Source organism: Orbicella franksi, chromosome 9, assembly GCF_964199315.1.
Source record: "Orbicella franksi chromosome 9, jaOrbFran1.1, whole genome shotgun sequence".
In the NCBI taxonomy this organism is placed as follows: domain Eukaryota; kingdom Metazoa; phylum Cnidaria; class Anthozoa; order Scleractinia; family Merulinidae; genus Orbicella; species Orbicella franksi.
This window is the reverse complement of record NC_138153.1, coordinates 30,524,827-30,542,508: the sequence shown is the minus strand read 5'-3', so window position 1 is coordinate 30,542,508 and position 17,682 is coordinate 30,524,827. Positions and strand designations below refer to the sequence as shown.

The window sequence follows — 17,682 nt, the reverse complement described above, 5'->3', positions numbered from 1 at the left end:
CATCGAGATGCTTGTCCGGGCGTAAAGGAGCGTTTGATTAATCAATCTAAAACAGATCTTAAGGAATAAAAACCCAGATGATCTGGAATACTTGTCTGAGTATTTCTTTGGCAGTGGGAGCCACTTACAGTATTATCATGCTCGGCAATTGAAGTTATTGTGTAGAAAATATCGGACAATTACACAGCCGAGGGCAAAACAAGCGGAAGTCTATGGATTTGGACAGTGCTTGGGTAAGAGATTCTCGCCCATGTACACTTTTTTTTTCTCTCGTAAGTTCTCGCACGTTTAGACATGCGCCACACTCGCTTTTAGGTGCGGGCATCCCAACCAATGCTTTTGAAACATGCTACTTTTAGCCCTTCCTAAAATCTACACAGGTGTATTTAACTTGTGGAGAACTATCGATTTACACAGTGTTTGGGTTGGAGATTCTCGCCCATATCAATTTTCTTTTCTCCCGTAAGTTCTCGCGCGTTTACACAAACGCCACGCTCGCGTTTTACGTGCAGGAATCCCATTCAATGCTTACCTAACTTTCTAAAGATGCTACTTTTAACCCTACCCCAAAGCTACACAGGTGTATTTCACTTGTGGAAGTCTATCGATTTGGACAGTGCTTGTGAGAACGATTCTCGCCGCTATCAAATATATTTTGTAACGTTTCGCTAATTACACTGGAGTATGTTCACTATGTATGGTTCGTGTTAACCGTAGAAGTATTTTAGGCGTGAATCCCTAAGGGGCTAGTAGGCTATTTAAGAATTTGTAAGTTATGCAAGAGCCACTCGAAGGCATCTCTTTCAACTTTGCTTTTTAATTTTCTGTTTATTCACTGCTGTATTTTCTTTATGATGATGTAACGCTCGCTGTATCCTCCATCAATAAACGAGATGCCCGCCCCTGATGCTGTGTTTGTGTTTATTAAGATTAGTTACAAAATATTTTATAATCGTTTCAGGGTGATTAGAGTATAACTTTCTTTTCTCTCGTAAGTTCTCGCTCCTATAGAGATGCACCACACTCGCGTTTTAGGTGCGGGGATCCCAACCAATGCTCACCTACCTTTTTTAAGATGCTACGTTCAGCCCTCCCCCAAATCTACACACCTGTCTTTGACTTGTAGAAGTCTATCGATTTGGACAGTACTTTGGTGAGAGATTCTCGCCCATATCAACTTTCTCTTCTCTCGTAAGTTCTCGCGCGTTTAGGGATGCACCACACTCGCGTTTTAGCAGTGGGGATCCCAACCAATGCTTACCTAACTTTTTCAAGACGCTACTTTTAGCCCTCCCCCAAATCTACACGCGTGTATTGCACTTGTGGAGCACCATCGATTTGCATAGTGTTTAGGTTGGAGATTCTCGCCCATATCAACTTTCTATTCTCTCGTAAGTTCTCGCACGTTTAGAGATGCGCCACACTCGCTTTTTACGTGCAGGGATCTTAACCAATGCTTACCTAACTTTTTAAACATGTTACTTTTAGCCCTTCCCCAAATCTACACACGTGTATTTCACTTGTAGAGAACTATCGATTTGCACAGTGTTTGGGTTGCAGATTCTCGCCTATATCAACTTGCTTTTCTATCGTAAGTTTTTGCGCGTTTAGAAATGCGCCACACCCAATTTTGGGTGCAGGGAACCCAACCAATGCTTACCTAACTTTTTAAAGTTGCTACGTTTAGCCCTACCCCAAATCTACACACTTGTATTCTACATGTGGAACCCTATCGATTTGCATAGTGTTTGGGTTGGAGATACTCGCCCATATCAACTTTCTTTTCTCTCGTAAGTTCTCGCGCGTTTAGAGATACGCCACACTCGCGTTTTAGGTGCGGGGATCCCAACTAATGCTTACCTAACTTTTTAAACATGGTACTTTTAGCCTTCCCGCAAATCTACACACGTGTATTTTACTTGTGGAAAACTATGAATTTGCATAGTGTTTGGGTTAGAGATTCTCGCCCAGATAAACTTTCATTTCTCTCGTAAGTTCTCGCGCGTTTCGACATGCGCCAAACTTGCGTTTTAGGTGCGGGTATCCCAACCAATGCTTCCCTAACTTTTTAAAGATGCTACTTTTAGCCCTCCCCCAAATCTACACAGGTGTATTTCACTTGTGGAACTCTATCGATTTGGACAGTATTTGGGTTAGACATTGTCGCCAAAAGTATCTTTCTTTTCCCTCGTTAATCCTTGCGCGTTTAGAGATGTGCCACACTCTCGTTTTAGGTCCGCGGATCCCAACAAATGCTTACCTAAGTTTTTAAAGATGCTACTTTTAGCCCTCCCTCAAATCCACACAGGTGTATTTCACCTGTGAAGTCTATCGATTTGGACAATGTTTGGGTAAGAGATTGTCGCCCATATCAATTTTTTTTTTTTCTCTGGTTAGTTCTTGCACATTTAGAGATGCGCCACACTCGCGTTTTAGGTGCGGGCATCCCAAGCAGTGCTTTCCTAACCTTTTAAAGATGCTACATTTAGCCCTTCCCCAAATCTACACACGTGTATTTTACTTGTGGAAAACTATCGATTTGAACAGGTTTTGGGTTGGAGATTCTCGCCCATATCAACTCTCCTTTCTCTCTGAAGTTCTTGCCCCTTAAGAGATGCGCCACACTCACGTTTTAGGTCGGCGGATCCCAACCAATGCTTCCCTAACTTTTTAAAGGCGCTACTTTTAGCCCTCCCCCAAATCTACACACGTATATTTCACTTGTTGAAAACTATGGATTTGGACAATGTTTGGGTAAGAGATTCTCGTCCATATCAACTTTCATTTCTCTGGTTAGTTCTTGCTTGTTAAGAGATGCGGCACACTCGCGTTTTAGGTGCAGGGAACCCAACCAATGCTTCCCTAACTTTTTAAAGATGCTACTTTTAGCCCTCCGCTAAATCTCATGCGTGTATTTTACATGTGGAAAACTATCGATTTGCACAGTGGTTTGGAGATTCTTGCCCATATCAACTTTTTCTTCTCTCGTAACTTCGCGCGCGTTGAGAGATGCGCCACACTTGCGTTTTAGGTGCAGGGAACTCAACCAATGCTTACCTAACTTTTTAAAGATGCTACTTTTATGCCTCCCCCAAATCTACATTCCTGTATTTCACTTGCGGAAAACTATCGATTTGCACAGTGTTTGGGTTGGAAATTCTTGCCCATATCAACTTTCTTTTCTCTCGTAAGTTCTCGTGCGTTTAGAGATGCGCCACACTCGCGTTTTAGGTGCAGGGAACCCTACCTACCAATGCTTACCTAACTTATTAAGGATGCTACTTGTAGCCCTCCCCCAAATCTACACGGCTGTATTTTACTTGTGGAAAACTATCGATTTGCACAGGGTCTGGGTTGCAGATTCTTGCCCATATGACGTTTCTTTTCTCTCCTAAGTTCTCGCGCCTTTAGAGATGCGCTACGCTCATGTTTTAGGTGCGGGGATTCCAACCAATGCTTACCTAACTTTTTGAAGATGCTACTTTTAGCCCTCCCCCAAATCTACACACGTGTATTTCACCTGTGAAGTCTATCGTTTTGGACAATGTTTGGGTAATAGATTGTCGCCCATATCAACTTTCTTTTCTCTGGTTAGTTCTTGTGCGTTTAGAGATGCTCCACACTCGCGCTTTAGGTGGGACTATTCCAACCAATCCTTGCCTAACCTATTAAAGATGCTACTTTAAGCCCTCCCCCAAATCTATACTCCTGTATTTCACTTGTGGAAGTTGAACCTCTTCCGAAAGGATTGTCTACATCCATTCCTAACTCAGCCGCCATGCGCTGTTCATCTGTTAGGATCATGTCTCCTTCATAGAGATCTGGGTCATCAACGCCAGCATTCTCTATGGAAAAAAACAGTTGTCCCTTATTGTTAAAAAAAAAACGAAAAAATATTTGTTTTTTAAGGAGGTATTTGCTAGTTATAGATTAGATCAGTGGATGAGAAATTTTAACTGTTATCTGAGAAACGTCCACACTACGCCGGAGAAATTTGAAAACGCTGTTTTATTTCTAATGTTAGACCTACCGTCCACACTAATCCGTCACAAAAACGGAGCTTTTGGAAAACGCTCTTCAAACCGGAGGAATAAAAAAACCCTGGCTTTGCGTTTAAGTGTGGGTGGAAACATTTCAATAACGGAGCTTTATAAAAACGATAACGTCACGATAATCATATGATCTCCCATGCCCGAGACTTTCTCAAACACAAATCCAAAATGGCCAGTGATTGTTGCGCTTTCAGATTTCTTTGGCGTAGTGTGCACGGGGTCTTGCTGATAGCTAAGATGTGCAAAATGTACTGACAGCTGATGACAAATGGCCTATAATTAAATGATAACTGGAATTCCTAGAACCGCATCGATACCCTCTAAAAATTCACCTTATAGAGAAGAATCGAGTGCTTTAATTCTTTGCAGATTATGATGACTCCTACATCTCTTCCACTTCACGAACGCGACGTTCAAATGAATATGTGATCAAACATAAGATTTGTTTGCTGCAATTTCGTTTTGGTACTAATGTTTATAAATAAGATCATCGTTATAAGGAAACTCACCGTCTGGGTTTTCTGAATCTGCGAGCGCCACTCCAAACAACAAAATCACACCAACCCACTTCACGCTGCTTGCTACTACTTCAAGGTAATGCGAATCGTTTTCCTAAACAGATGAGATTCTATTGAAATGTTTGTCACTTCACCTGTTCAATTTAGTTCGCTTTTTGCATAAAGAGTTTATTATCGTTCAGTAAAATGTTAAAAAGTTATTTGTGCAGTTGACACATGTTTCAAGTTTTCTTTTGTATTAAGACTACATGCCCCCTCAGTTACCCAAATGTCTTTTATCAATACCATATCATTCTCCCGCGTTTTTGGGGGGCGACTTCAATACTTGAAAGAATGATCAATGAATGAAAGACTTTATTAAAGTGCCAATGGTATTTAGCTTAAAAAAAAAGAAACAATTGGGAACACTATTTACATATTAAAATATACCTTAGCTACATAAAGTTAAAATTATTTACAATCTGAAATCACCTGCACAGTAAAATGACATTTGCTGCTGGCTAAAGGAAGTCAGAGGGAGACTGAGAATAGTTATGTGCAGACCGAAGCACCGAACACAAAAGAATCTAAACAGAATTATGCGAATAGAACATAAACCTATTGACGTTAACATATTATGTAAACAAACTCGCCCAAAACTGAAAGAAAGGAGTAAGAATGATGTCTATGAATAACTATCCAACCTTTTGTTTCTTCCACACTTGCTTTTGCTCAATTTTTATCTTTTTGAAAAAAGTTACCATTTGTTTATTTATCTGTCTGCACTGTTAATCGCTGTAAAAACTGCAAATATGTGCAAAAAGCCGGAAGTGCCCTACACAGGATTTTATTCAAATATTATCTGACCAGCTGGTCATGCTGAACAAACTGGACTTACTGGTAATACTTGTTCTGTGAGATGTCTGATTACAGGTATTGCAACTTTTCAGAAGAAGAACACTAAATTAAAGTGTCAACCATCTTTACTGTATTTTCGCTAACTGATCAGTAACTTACATGTACAACTGGTGGAAATACATTTGAAACTACTGATTAAAAACGGATGCTTGCTCTGCAGTATAAACACATTTCAATTCATCGTCTTTTTTAATGTTGTTATGAAATAGCACAATGTTATATCATTAATATATGAAGTCTGGATAACAAAAGCGTTTAAATATCACTCCTCTACCTCATGGTTAGTACGCTCGACTCCAGATCGAGAGGTCCGGGTTCGAGCCCTGGCGCAAGACATTGTGTTGTGTCCTTACGAAAGACACTTTACTCTCACAGTGCCTCTCTCCGCCCAGGTGTATAAATGGTACCGGCGAATTTAGTGCTAGGGGTAACGTGCGATAGACCAGCTCTCCAATCAGGGAAGAGTAAAAATACTCCTTGTCGCTTCATGCTACGGAAACCGGAGGTAAGAACCGTCTGATGGGCTTCCAGGCTTGTGTTCAGATTGAAACTACCCTAATTGACATATTGGGGCAGGTCTTAAGCGAATTCCAATTATGAAGATGGGTGATCATAAATGCATGTTTTTGGATTGCTAGCGGATTTAGCGACACATTCTGAGACTGTCAGCGTTTTCACTAATTAATTCTTTCAATTTTTCTCAATATGTTGGATTTATAGATAAATTTACGTTGTAATCTTAGTTCTTAATTTATGGTGCATAATTATGCATATTTAAGTTTTATTACATTTTAAATTTACTGTTCCTGAAGAGCCCCAATGGAGACTTTCAATCTATAAAGTTTTTATGTATGAATGGAGAGGCCTTGCCCCAAATTGCGCAGTTATAATAGAAAGCTATGCACTGGCATTATGTACTTATTCAGTCACTAAACCACCCTCAGGAAAAAAAAAAAAGACGCACTAGCAGTACAACTGAAATCCAACGCAAGTACGAATAGAGTTTTTCATGTACTTAATTGAACAGTATAAAAGCAGAAAGCCACTGTAGTAGAAAGCCACTCTACTACAGTATGTAATGAGATGAATTTCATTCTTATCCTACAAAATTCTTTTCCAGAGAAAGCAAAATTTTCCATTTATATCTTACATATCAACAATACAAAACCTCTGTAAACAAAAACTTAACTTAATCGACTTAATCGACGCTATGAAAAGTGAGCTATAAGGACGCTGCTACAGCAGATCTCAAACTTTAAAACTAGAAACAGGAAACCAGTATATTTCGAATGACTGAATTTATCGCTTGAGTGGTGCTGAAGCAAAATCGGAGGCTCAGATTTGGATTCAAAAGTTGTCAAGGTATATTGTCCGTGCTTTCCCTCAATATTTTATATTTGGATATGAGATTGGATATGAGATGGTAGATAGCCAACGAGTTGGCCATGATTATCTCATATCCAACAAGCGCGAGTGGAATAATTGTTTTGTTAAAAGCGCCACCAAAATATAGAAAACTAAAGTAAAATATTTGCAGAGCATGGAATAATGCCTGATATACCGTGATGGCAAAGCCAATGAAGACTCTTGAATTACATTTTCCGATGATTCGATTTGTAATAAGGAGTATTACACTACTGTATGGCAGTTAACCTTAAAAAAAACCCTCTACTGAATCATTCAAGTTTAAAGAGGAGTTGAATAGTGTTTCGCACAAATATGATTTTTAGAGAAAGAAAAATTTCCATTTAGGAACCTTACGATTCAATAGTATCAAACTATTGTTGCTCTAGGTGATTGACTAACAACACTTTCCTTTTGAGAGCCTAAATAAAACAAGATTTCTGAAATACACCCATCGTTCAACAATTCCTAAATGTGTCAATGGAAAAGGGACATCTGTTAAAATAAGAACATTCAATAGAGTAAAGCTATATTTTGTTAACCATTTGATATACACTTGATATGACATTTCTAGCACTTTTTCGGAATTGGTTAAATAAAATTCGGCCTAAATAAAGGTAAAACAGGAATTCCTCGTCCAAAATCGAGTGGTTAACTTATCGATTTTTTTCACTTTATTCTTTTCACTTTATTTTTAACCAAATATATAAACTACTACAGACAAAATTAGATTTTCGTCAATCAGCCCTTTTAGCTACCATTGAGTGTCAAGAGTGCGAGTAAACTTGAGGAGAAAAATTTTGCACTGTTTGGGTAATTTCTCGTGTCGTTGGCATTTCAATAGCAGTGGAGTGAGAAAGATTAATATTATCATTTTTCGGGTACTTTCATTTTTTTTACGACTGGTGTCTAAGGTATCTCAGTCGTAGATATATGAAAGAGGCAAATTGGCAGTTTCAATGCTTTTATTCTACTCTAGTGTTTTTGGAACGCATCAATATTTGCTTTCTTGTTTTAGATGATGACCTGCAAGAATTAAAAAGTAATACAGTCATTAGAATTTCTGAGTAAAACACTTTGTAAAATATTGTTCTGATAAAAAGCGCTAACCATAGCTTATTTCTGATTTTGTTTTCTTCGCGTGGACACATTTTGGAATAGCCTAATTTGATTCATTATGGCAGAAAGGGATTCTGTGTCACCAAACATGTGCTACAGTCAAATGAAGTTCAATTCTGAACACACGGTAACGAATAAAATCTAAAAGCATGTGTTACAATGGGATGAAATGCATGTAATATTTTTAAGATACAAGCAAGCCCATGAGTTGAGATATTCAGAGGAAAGAGGCAAAAGGTGGAACTTTTCATCATCATTATCATCGCTACTATTATGGTTATCGCCATCGTTAACATTTGATTATAACTGATTTTTCGCCTGGGTTTGTTATCAGACTTTACAGCATCGAGGAAAGGATAATTTCTTTACCCTTTTCCGTTGCTCAGCAGAGCCTGCAGGTCTTTTTACAGTTTTCTCTCACATATCTGTGATAGCTGCAGTATCCTGTCCATCCTGCGCATCTGCTGTCTTTGTCTTCGCAGTTGTTGCCTATGAGAGGAAAGGAAAGCTGATTAGAATCTTTTGTAGCATGATCATCTGAAAGAGTATTCTTCAATATCTGTTTGGCAAAGCCTATCAATCGAAAAAGCAACTTTTGTTCCTGAACAGAGTAGTGCGTAAATTGAACAAGTCCCACTAAAAAATCTACTTTTTCTAACGTTATGTTGTTGCATATATGTTAAAGTAAATGATAACATATGCTATGAATTTTATTTGGCCTATCTATGGTGTTCCTCAACTGTTAACTTCTTTAAAAACTGAATATTAGTGCAATTTTACAAGGTAGCTGTACCCTCTCTGGGGTAACTTGCGAGACAAAATCCAGCATTCCAGATAGCATAAGAATACGACACCCTCCATTGAAAGCAGGTGATTTCAACAAGGTAAGTCATTCGCATAGTATATCATTCCATATGGTGGATTGTACAACAACAAAAACTGCTATCTCACCCCGGAGTTTGAAATAATTTATTACAATGTTATAAATGAAAAACAAAAATGATAGGGGTGCTGGCTACCCGACATAACGTAAGAGTTAAAAATACCAGGCAGCCAGTTAAAAGAAACGATGTTTTACCTAGATCAGGGACACAAAACAAACAAAAAAACAAACAAAAATAGACACGTAAACAAACTAATAGAAATAAGCAAGGTTGAGCTAATTATTACCAGTAGACTAAAGTTCTTACATTGCAAAACAGTATTTATATCTAGGAATTCGAAGCGCAATGTACGGATATTTAATAATCTTTAATATAGTGGTGTTTCATTTTTTTTAAGCAAAGTCGATGAAGACGATTTCATATATTCATCCATGGAATTCCAAACTGATGAGCCGTGAAATCTTACATTGAATACTCTGTGATTTATTCTTGCTTTTGGAAGACAATAAGACCGTTTTGCAGCGAGTGTCATGTTTTAGTTATGGATGTGTGTTATTTTAGTGAAGAAAGTAATAAAGAAGGATGCTAATACGCGATTATGATAATTTTACACAAACATTGCCATAAATAAAGTTACTACTAAAGTTTCTGACTGCTTCTTACTGAGGATAAATTAAATTCCATAGCGAAATTTCAGCCAATAGCTCAAAATGCTTAATAGGGAATGCACTTTTTTCCAGTTAATTATGCTGCACGCGGCTGTTGAATCTCTTTTCGCTCACTAAAATTTCTTCGCATCGTGAAAAATCTTCATATAACTTAAAAATACCTAACATAGGAAAAAGCTTGATTTACGGTTTCCTCCGATTTTTGGTTAGACTTTAATAAGCAGATTTATTATATGGCTGTGTCTCACAAGGACTGGGAACTACCGAATTCACGAATTTGATTGGCTGAAATCGATACTGACCGCGGTCTAGATTTTCCCATCTAGATCGGCATCTAGACCGGTTTCATTTTGCGTTGAAAAAGTAGCAAACTAAAATACACAAATTTTCACCATTTTATTTTATTTTCTCAATCATTTATGGAAGGGCCAAAAAGCCTGATGACAAAAAAAAAAGTTAAGAGGACGAGCAAATTTCGGCAGGTTTAAGTTAAGGTCATCGCCGTTCGCAAGCGAAATGTCAGCAAACCAGTTACTGTAACATTAAACGAATTAAAGTTTTCTTCTTTGCCATATAATAAACATCTTATTAGCTAAGTCGATCTGTATGGGAGAATCTTGACCTTGGTCGTGTGTACAGACCTCACTGCGTTCGGTCTGTACTCACGACTTCGGTCAAGATTCTCCCATGCAGACCTCCAGCTCGGTTAATAAGAGCTAAGTAAAACAAACGTCATCCAAAATATTTCATCAATCGTTGCCAATGTAGAGCTGATCACATAAATAACCATCGGGGTTGGATAAGAGATCAACATCCTTTATTCATTAACCATCATTCTTTCATGAAATGTAGGAGTATTGTGCTCTGTCAAAATTAAACTTAAAAAAAACTGCTATTTTATTCATATAAAAAAGAGCCCCGAAAAACTAGTTCACTCTTGTAACTATCTTAATTCTATGGATGAGGGAACAACAAGAGGCATGATTAATATCGTCAATCTTGGTTCAGTCGTTTGTTTGCTTGTATTTTTTGGGATTTGACAATGTTACGCCTACCTCCTCCCCCACCGCCTCCTCCTCCACCTCCACCTTCGCACTGTGATTTGTACAGGAGGTTCATCTGCTGTGCATCTATAGCACTGATTCCCCTCCGTTGACCAAGTGTAACCTGGAAAAGAAGGAAACAATTTCATTACTTTGTTAAAGCTACAACAAATACACTTTCATTACTTTGTTAAAGTTACAACTTGTAATGACCAAATTTACGCATACTCAAACGAGATCTTGCTTCATTCCTACTGAGCAAGTTAATTCTGAAAATATAAGAGCCGGTAATGGGCTCTTTACTTGTGAAGAAGAGCGAATTATAAAGAACTCCGTTTTGAAAGGCCAAGAAAACACCTAGTTTGATTTACGGCTGAGTAAAATAAACTTTATTAGACATTAACATTATAAGTTCCCATTCTACGTTATCAGTTATTAGGGCTTCCGTAGGAAAGCCCGAGTCAATGCAAGCCGTTCTTGGTCCCCAAAAAGAAGTGGTTCCAGGCGTTCCTAGCGTAGACCGTGGAATCGAGAACGCGACATCTTTCTGTATCGTGTGCTCGCTTTTCATCAGCGGCGTATTATATAGAATGCATTGTTTTGTGAAGAAACGTTTGGCAAGAATCAGGCCTTATACGTTCATCCCACTTAGAAAGATGTCGATCGTTTTGGGAGCGGGTCGGTCCACGAATTATATTGCTTGAAAGAAAGCCAAGTAAGCAAAGTTCATGCTCGACTGGTTCTCACGAGACAACATGTACGAGTTCGAACTAAGAAAACACTGGCAAAAAGCTATAACTAATGACCTAAAAACAAACTTTGATACTGAGAACTGTACCTCAGGTGTTTGAAAAAAGCGAAGAATCGTCGTAAACAAAACTTCGAAGATGAGGCAAACAACGTGCGATTAGATAAAGAGGACACTTAACAAAGCGACTTGTAAGCGTAGCTATTGTGGTAAGACATCCTGATTCTTTAGTTTATTTGTTTTTATTGTGTTCAGTACGATTTAATACCGCGGTACGAAGCCCGAGTGAACGCTTTCAGAGCGTCTAGTTTCTTGTTGGCAATGGCAATCAGCATCGTTCAATTTCCCTCTTTGCTAAACTCCTGTTTACAGAATAACCATGACAACCTACCCCGGATTGCTTAGCAACAATTGTAGGTTGTCCGTTCTTGCTGAAAGCTCTGCTCCCATAATGCATTACACTGCCGTAGTCATATTTAGTCCCAAGAGAGTCGATGGTTCCTCTGTCGTATTTGTTGAAATTGAACTTGTTCCCTGAAAAAGACATTCAGCCGCAAAATATCAAATTGAGTCAATCACTAGCTCAATTTAAAACTATGATGAGGAAAAGACTCTTATTGGACAGCTAACTGAATTTTTAGGATTAGGGTTAGGGTTAGGCTACCAGCAAGAAACAGTTTAATTATTAAACCTCTATTTAATTTAATAGAAAACGATTTCGAAAAGGGCGAAACTGAACACACAACAACAACAACAACAACAGTTTATTTCTACTACTGTAAACAACTAAAAGAATTTACAAGATTATAATTATAAATATATAAATAAACAGTACAGTACATACAGTAATGGGACACCCAAAATAACTAAAAAGCTAAACTAGTTGGGTGACCGTAATTATAATAATTAAAAATGTAAGAGTCAGGAAAGAGGCACAACAAATACATTGGTGCACATAAGTATCACAAACTTGGTACAAGATTAAATATACAAAACAAAACAAAATAAGTAGATATAAACTATCAAAATATCAGTAAAGATTAATAGAGACTAATGAAATGCGAAGTTTGTTCTTTTTTAAATTGATTAGAAGTACAACACTTGAATCTTTCATCGAGTTCATTCCATAATTTAGGTCCATTAAATCGAATATTAAATTTGCCATAATTTCCACACAAGTGGATTTCATTCGCGCGAAACTTTTACCCGAATGTTTTCATGTAACGTTTGCTAATTTATTTTCTCACATCCTGAGTACTATAAATGTGCCTTGCCGTAATTTTTGATTTATTCATTGGACAATGGTGACACGAAGACGTCGAAACTTCATGTTACTTTACTTCGGTTAATTTTCTTGCTTAAATATTTAATCTAAATTTCTGAATTTTAATTTTTAGTTACATAGAACTAATTTTATTGTGTTTTGTTTTACTCCACATCCTTTTCTCTTGTTATTAATATATTTGACTGAAAAGCCCCAAGGGGTCGTGAAATAAATGTATACATGTATCATTAGTTCAAGAAAAGTAAAAATCCTTTCTGAACGCAGATAATTCCAGCCCTTCATAAACTTTTACACCGGTATACAAATAACACCCACACAAACCACAATTGTTCATTTTTCCCTGACGAAAGGCATAAGCTCAAAACATCAGCTTTTGCAATATTCGCTACGGCGCAACGCAACGCAACGACTTGCCCACAGTACCATTTACAACCATTTTCGCCCGTCGACAGTCCGAAAACCGAACCGGCTAAGCGAATAATTTTGCTATATAGGAAACGTTTTACGGAATAGACATTCTTCATTGTGGCGAAGTACAACAAGTGTGGGTAATCAAATGTTGAGGAGTGAAATTAGTAACCAAAATTTTATTAACTAGTCGATTAGTTAAACGAAAAGATTATTTTCATTAATTCTGTGTGGCATGGGAAACCAATTGCTTATTTTGTCTTTTAATTTGTCTGACTCGGTAGATAGTTTTGTTCTTCGTACCTAGAATTATCAGACAGAATTTATGGATCATTAAATGGGAGACGATGGCATACTTTTTTGGCTAACAATGACACCCCATAAAGTCCTAAAGGCTGATAAGAAAAAAATAATAATTGAAATGCTAGAGTAACTCACTCTCAATGATGTTATTCCACATGATTGTGACGTATGAATCCCTGTCGGGACGAGACTGCTCGTGGTAGAAACCCAAGGCATGTCCTGAGAATAAAAGAATGAACGCTTTATAAGATTTCAAACATCTGGAGTTTCAGGCGCTAGCTTTCATAAGCTCCTAGTAAGATCGATGTGAAAGGAAGAAGCATGGGCCCGACTTCGGGAACTTAAGTCAAACACCATAAAGAAAATGTGCATAGCATATTTGTTAGCTGAGATATCGCTATAGGAAACTCCAAATGTGATTATTTTAAAATTTAATTGAAGTAATTGCATATCAAAAAGATGAGCATCAACCAAACCCTGTGACTTAAAAGTTCACCACTCATCGTCAATGTTTGTCTAGTATAGAGCTGGTAGAGCGGCTTTATTTATTTTACAGTCAACTTTTCCTCAACTTTTTCATATCAGTTTCTACTTAAGTCTTTGATTTGCCCTCTGGGCCACACCCTACCCACCCTTTTCGGGTATTTATTTCTTGTGAGCTCTGATAAACTTATATTACTAACCGATTTCATGAGCTACAATTCCCCTGTGCCAACATCCTCGCGCCAGATTGATATCTTGGCGACTTCCGGTTCTTCCCACGTATGATGAACATCTGGAAATAACCACACAGTTAGCATGCAATAATCCACACGCAGCTTAAGTAAGTAAGCAAAACTTAATTTAGCCTGGATGGCCCATTCAGCTTCATGGCTGGTATCCAGCGAGACCCTGGTAATAAATATTACAATCATAATAATCACAAATATGCATCGAATTTAAGAAGCTAGGAAAATACATGCTAAAAATGGTAAAAAAAAGGGCGGGATTTAATGAAAAGCTTAAAAGAAGAAAGTCATTCTGCTTTTTGAATTTTTGTTGTTGAAATGATGAATGGTTTTAACGAAACATCGAGCAGCCTTTTTTTTCTTTTACCTAAGCGTTGGTTAAGCTGTCACTTTGCAGTTTTAGCGGACCCAGTGGCGGACTACTCGTACCGTGTTTTCCCTTTTTCAGTGGTATAACTTTCTTCCTTAAGCATAACTGTTACTTACCCAGAGCCAAGTTTAAAGTTTGCATAAGCTCTCTCGTTTGTCCTCTGCTTGAATTTGATGCAAGTTTTACTCGTCCATTCCTCCATTCCTTGCCGAATAGCGGACATGGCTCGGGAATCACGAGCTTAAAAAAAAACATTTAATTGAAATCTGGTTTGATCATTCAGGACATCTAACTAACAATAACTAACATGAGCTATTCCTCTTTTTCACTCGTATTTCTGAGTTCAGTTTTTTTCTTTACTACTACACAATGTGCATTTTGAAAAAATATATTTATTACCATTTGTATGATATCGAAAATCTTCATTCGTGATATTAGTAGTATCTATTTTTATAAGCAGGCAAAAAAACAAAAGTTCAGAAAATGTGGACATTGGAGCACTCGGGTAATCCGATAATTTTTTGGGCAGTTATATGGTCCCTTACAATTGATTCCTTCAACAGAATAATGTAAACTAATACTTTTTTATTTTGTTCCTCCTGTTCTAAATTAAAGACCCTTTTTATATTTTTCTAATTTTCGGACTGAGGCAGAAGGTTCCTAGTGTTGTTGATGTTGTTTTTGTTGTTGTTGTTGTTGTTGTTGTTGCTTTACCATTTTCCATGTTCTACAATGAACCACGCAATAGCATAACCTCATGTTCAACAACGTCCCTACATGCATTTGGTTATTGGCCTGCATAAACCGACGCTTTATAAAGTTCGTGCTGTAGCTTAAAAGAAAAGCCAAACAAATTTCCTCTATTGACCCTCCTCGACCTGGTGTGTGCTACTCGCAAATTCTTAAAATTTGGGTTAATCCTAGCATAAAAGTGTAAAAGTACTCATAAATTTGTGTTTTGTTTACTTGCGTTGATCAGAGTAATCACACTAATCATTTTGGCTTTCATTTTACCGCGAGCTTTGCTTTTCTTGTAGGGCTTCAGCCACAGTAGTGTGCCTTGTGGCGGTTTTTTTGTCAACCCATTGTTTATTCAAAAGCTTTATTTGTTAGATATATTTGCTCTGTTGCGGTTCTCTTGACTTTAACACTTTTACATTAAACCTGCGACTACAGTGGCCAGATTCATTCAACATTTTTGTTTGTTCTGTTTAGATCTCGCATATGGGCAATTAACCTAGATTTCAAGCAAAGCCCCTGGCGTCCTGCTTTTTTGGTAAAGCGCGTGCCTTGATATAAACGGTTATTCTTACAAAACAAAAAAACAAAAAAAACTAAACAAGAGTGTTTGAGATGATGACTTTTGACGTCAATGATTCCATCAAGACTGTAATTTCAGCTCACACATCATTGTTGACTACCTATTTGTAAAAACTTTTAAAATTTTTTTGAAGCACACAGCCAATGAAATTTCACTCATTTCATACTTACACAGACTGGAGTCAATGACATAAGCCATTACACCACCAGGCCATTGTCTGTTCTTAGTTGAACCTCTTCCAAGAGGATTATCTACATCTAGTCCCATCTCTGCCGCCATGCGCTGTTCATCTGTTAGGATCATGTCTCCTTCATACAGATCTGGGTCATCAAGACCCTCATTCTCTAGGATTACAATTTAAAAAATTTAGTTCTAGATTTGTGCCTGGTGATAGTTTCAAACGCTCAACAGCACGTGTTTTTCCCTGTTTTTCTCATCCTAGGTCGAGTTGCGTATAATTTGAAGCACTTATGAACGCTTTCACTCGTCATGCATTCATGTATGTAAAAATTGAAATGCAATTACGTATCTTGCTGCTTCACGTTTGATTTCTCGCTGGGAAGTGACGCTTTAACGAAAATCTCATAGCTCGGAGCAGCTTTACAATAACGCTTACCGTCGGGGTTTTCGGCAAGCACCAGTCCGCACAAGACAAGAACGTATAGCCACCTCATGATGCTCCTTCTTGAAGACACTGAAGCAGAGTGGTAAGAAGAAGCAAAATGGCTGAGAATTTATTGACCACAACTGTTAGCTCATCTGCAAAGCCGCTTCTCGATCTTTGTTTGAGGTGGTCGAGTTTTGTTTAGGCTGTTAAGTAAATTGGATTAGCATGATAAATGAGGAGGATATCTTACTAAATGCATCTGGTACAGATGAACCATGACAAGTGGGCTACTTATTCCACGAACTTGACAAATATTGGTTTCGGCATATGATATAGACGGGGGGAGAAAAGGGAAATTTTAAGGGTAACATCAAGCATTGTAACTCCTTTGCAACAGATTATCAGTTGCTAGTGACTCTTTCATTCTTCTCCAAAGCTGCGACCAAACAAATTGAGGAGCTCTAGAGCTTACTTACTTTCCGTGCCAGATTTTGTCCTGAAATCATATGGCCAGGTCTAATCTAGCCCACAGCTCTGGAATCATTTATCAGAAAGTATGAGGAAGGTGAACTCAAAAGGCAATTTCAAACGTTATTGGACCCCTGTCTCTCTTAACGAGCTCTTTTATCTAAATTATGTAAATTTCAGTCTCTGTTTTTAATTTTCTAGAACGTAACATTTGCTATTAGTCGTTAGTCCTTTTATTTTGATTTTTATCTTTAATCTCAAGGTTTTTCTCATAGTCTTAGTTAGCTTAGCCTATATATTTGTAGAATGTTCTATTTGTAATTAGCACCTTTGAATCATTAAAAGACAGGCGCTTTAGAAACTAAATTATTATTGTTACGATAATATTAATTTGAGAATCAACTTCTAGTACTTAGAAGTAAAAAAAGCGGTAAGACGCATTGAAGTAAGGGTAGTCAGGCAAGATATTTCCAACATACCAGAAACTTGGACAAATTTCATTTTCTTTTTTTCGCTCTCCCCCTAATTCCCCACCCCTCCCCCGTGTTTCCTCCCCCTCTCTTTATCGCCAACGATCAGGCTTTTCATTCATTTCCAAATTATCTGCTATGTTATTGACGTTTGGGAAACCTGCGGCCAAGCAATTTTCTTTCGTAGCAAAACAAACACGGTTGAATATTGACTTACGCTGCGTAACTTTGTCAAATTTTCTATGGAGTTGTGGATGGAATAAAAAATACTCAACCACAGGAAGCAATAATGTTGGAACAGCTTCGTCTTACAAGTATTATCTCCTCCCTTCCCATAAAAATCTACCCTCACCACAAATGTTATTAAACAACAGTGAGCAGTGTAGCCA

The 17,682-nt window shown here is 37.7% G+C and overlaps 1 protein-coding gene across 1 annotated transcript; it reads right to left on the bottom strand.

The window, feature by feature from the left end:
• Positions 1 to 7,826: 7,826 nt before the first annotated feature.
• On the bottom strand, positions 7,827 to 17,074 carry LOC145496671 (zinc metalloproteinase nas-15-like). The gene is made up of 9 exons (XM_081476404.1): positions 16,365 to 17,074; positions 15,919 to 16,092; positions 14,544 to 14,667; positions 14,013 to 14,104; positions 13,465 to 13,548; positions 11,725 to 11,867; positions 10,598 to 10,709; positions 8,360 to 8,479; positions 7,827 to 7,897 (listed from the first exon to the last, which is right to left on the bottom strand). The coding sequence occupies exons 1-8, from the start codon at positions 16,420 to 16,422 to the stop codon at positions 8,373 to 8,375; spliced, it is 894 nt and encodes a 297-aa protein (XP_081332530.1). The 5' UTR covers positions 16,423 to 17,074; the 3' UTR covers positions 7,827 to 7,897; positions 8,360 to 8,372.
• Between the last annotated feature and the right edge of the window lie 608 nt (positions 17,075 to 17,682).

Bases quoted from the DNA above. Each gene is read 5' to 3' on its own strand.
- LOC145496671 (XM_081476404.1), bottom strand. From the start codon at position 16,422: ATGAGGTGGCTATACGTTCTTGTCTTGTGCGGACTGGTGCTTGCCGAA. The intron at 11,868-13,464 runs GTGAGTTACTCT...TGTCTTTTTCAG, and splicing joins GTGGAATAACATCATTGAGA to GGAACAAGTTCAATTTCAAC. The intron at 10,710-11,724 runs GTAGGTTGTCAT...CTTCTTTTCCAG, and splicing joins TTGTTGCTAAGCAATCCGGG to GTTACACTTGGTCAACGGAG.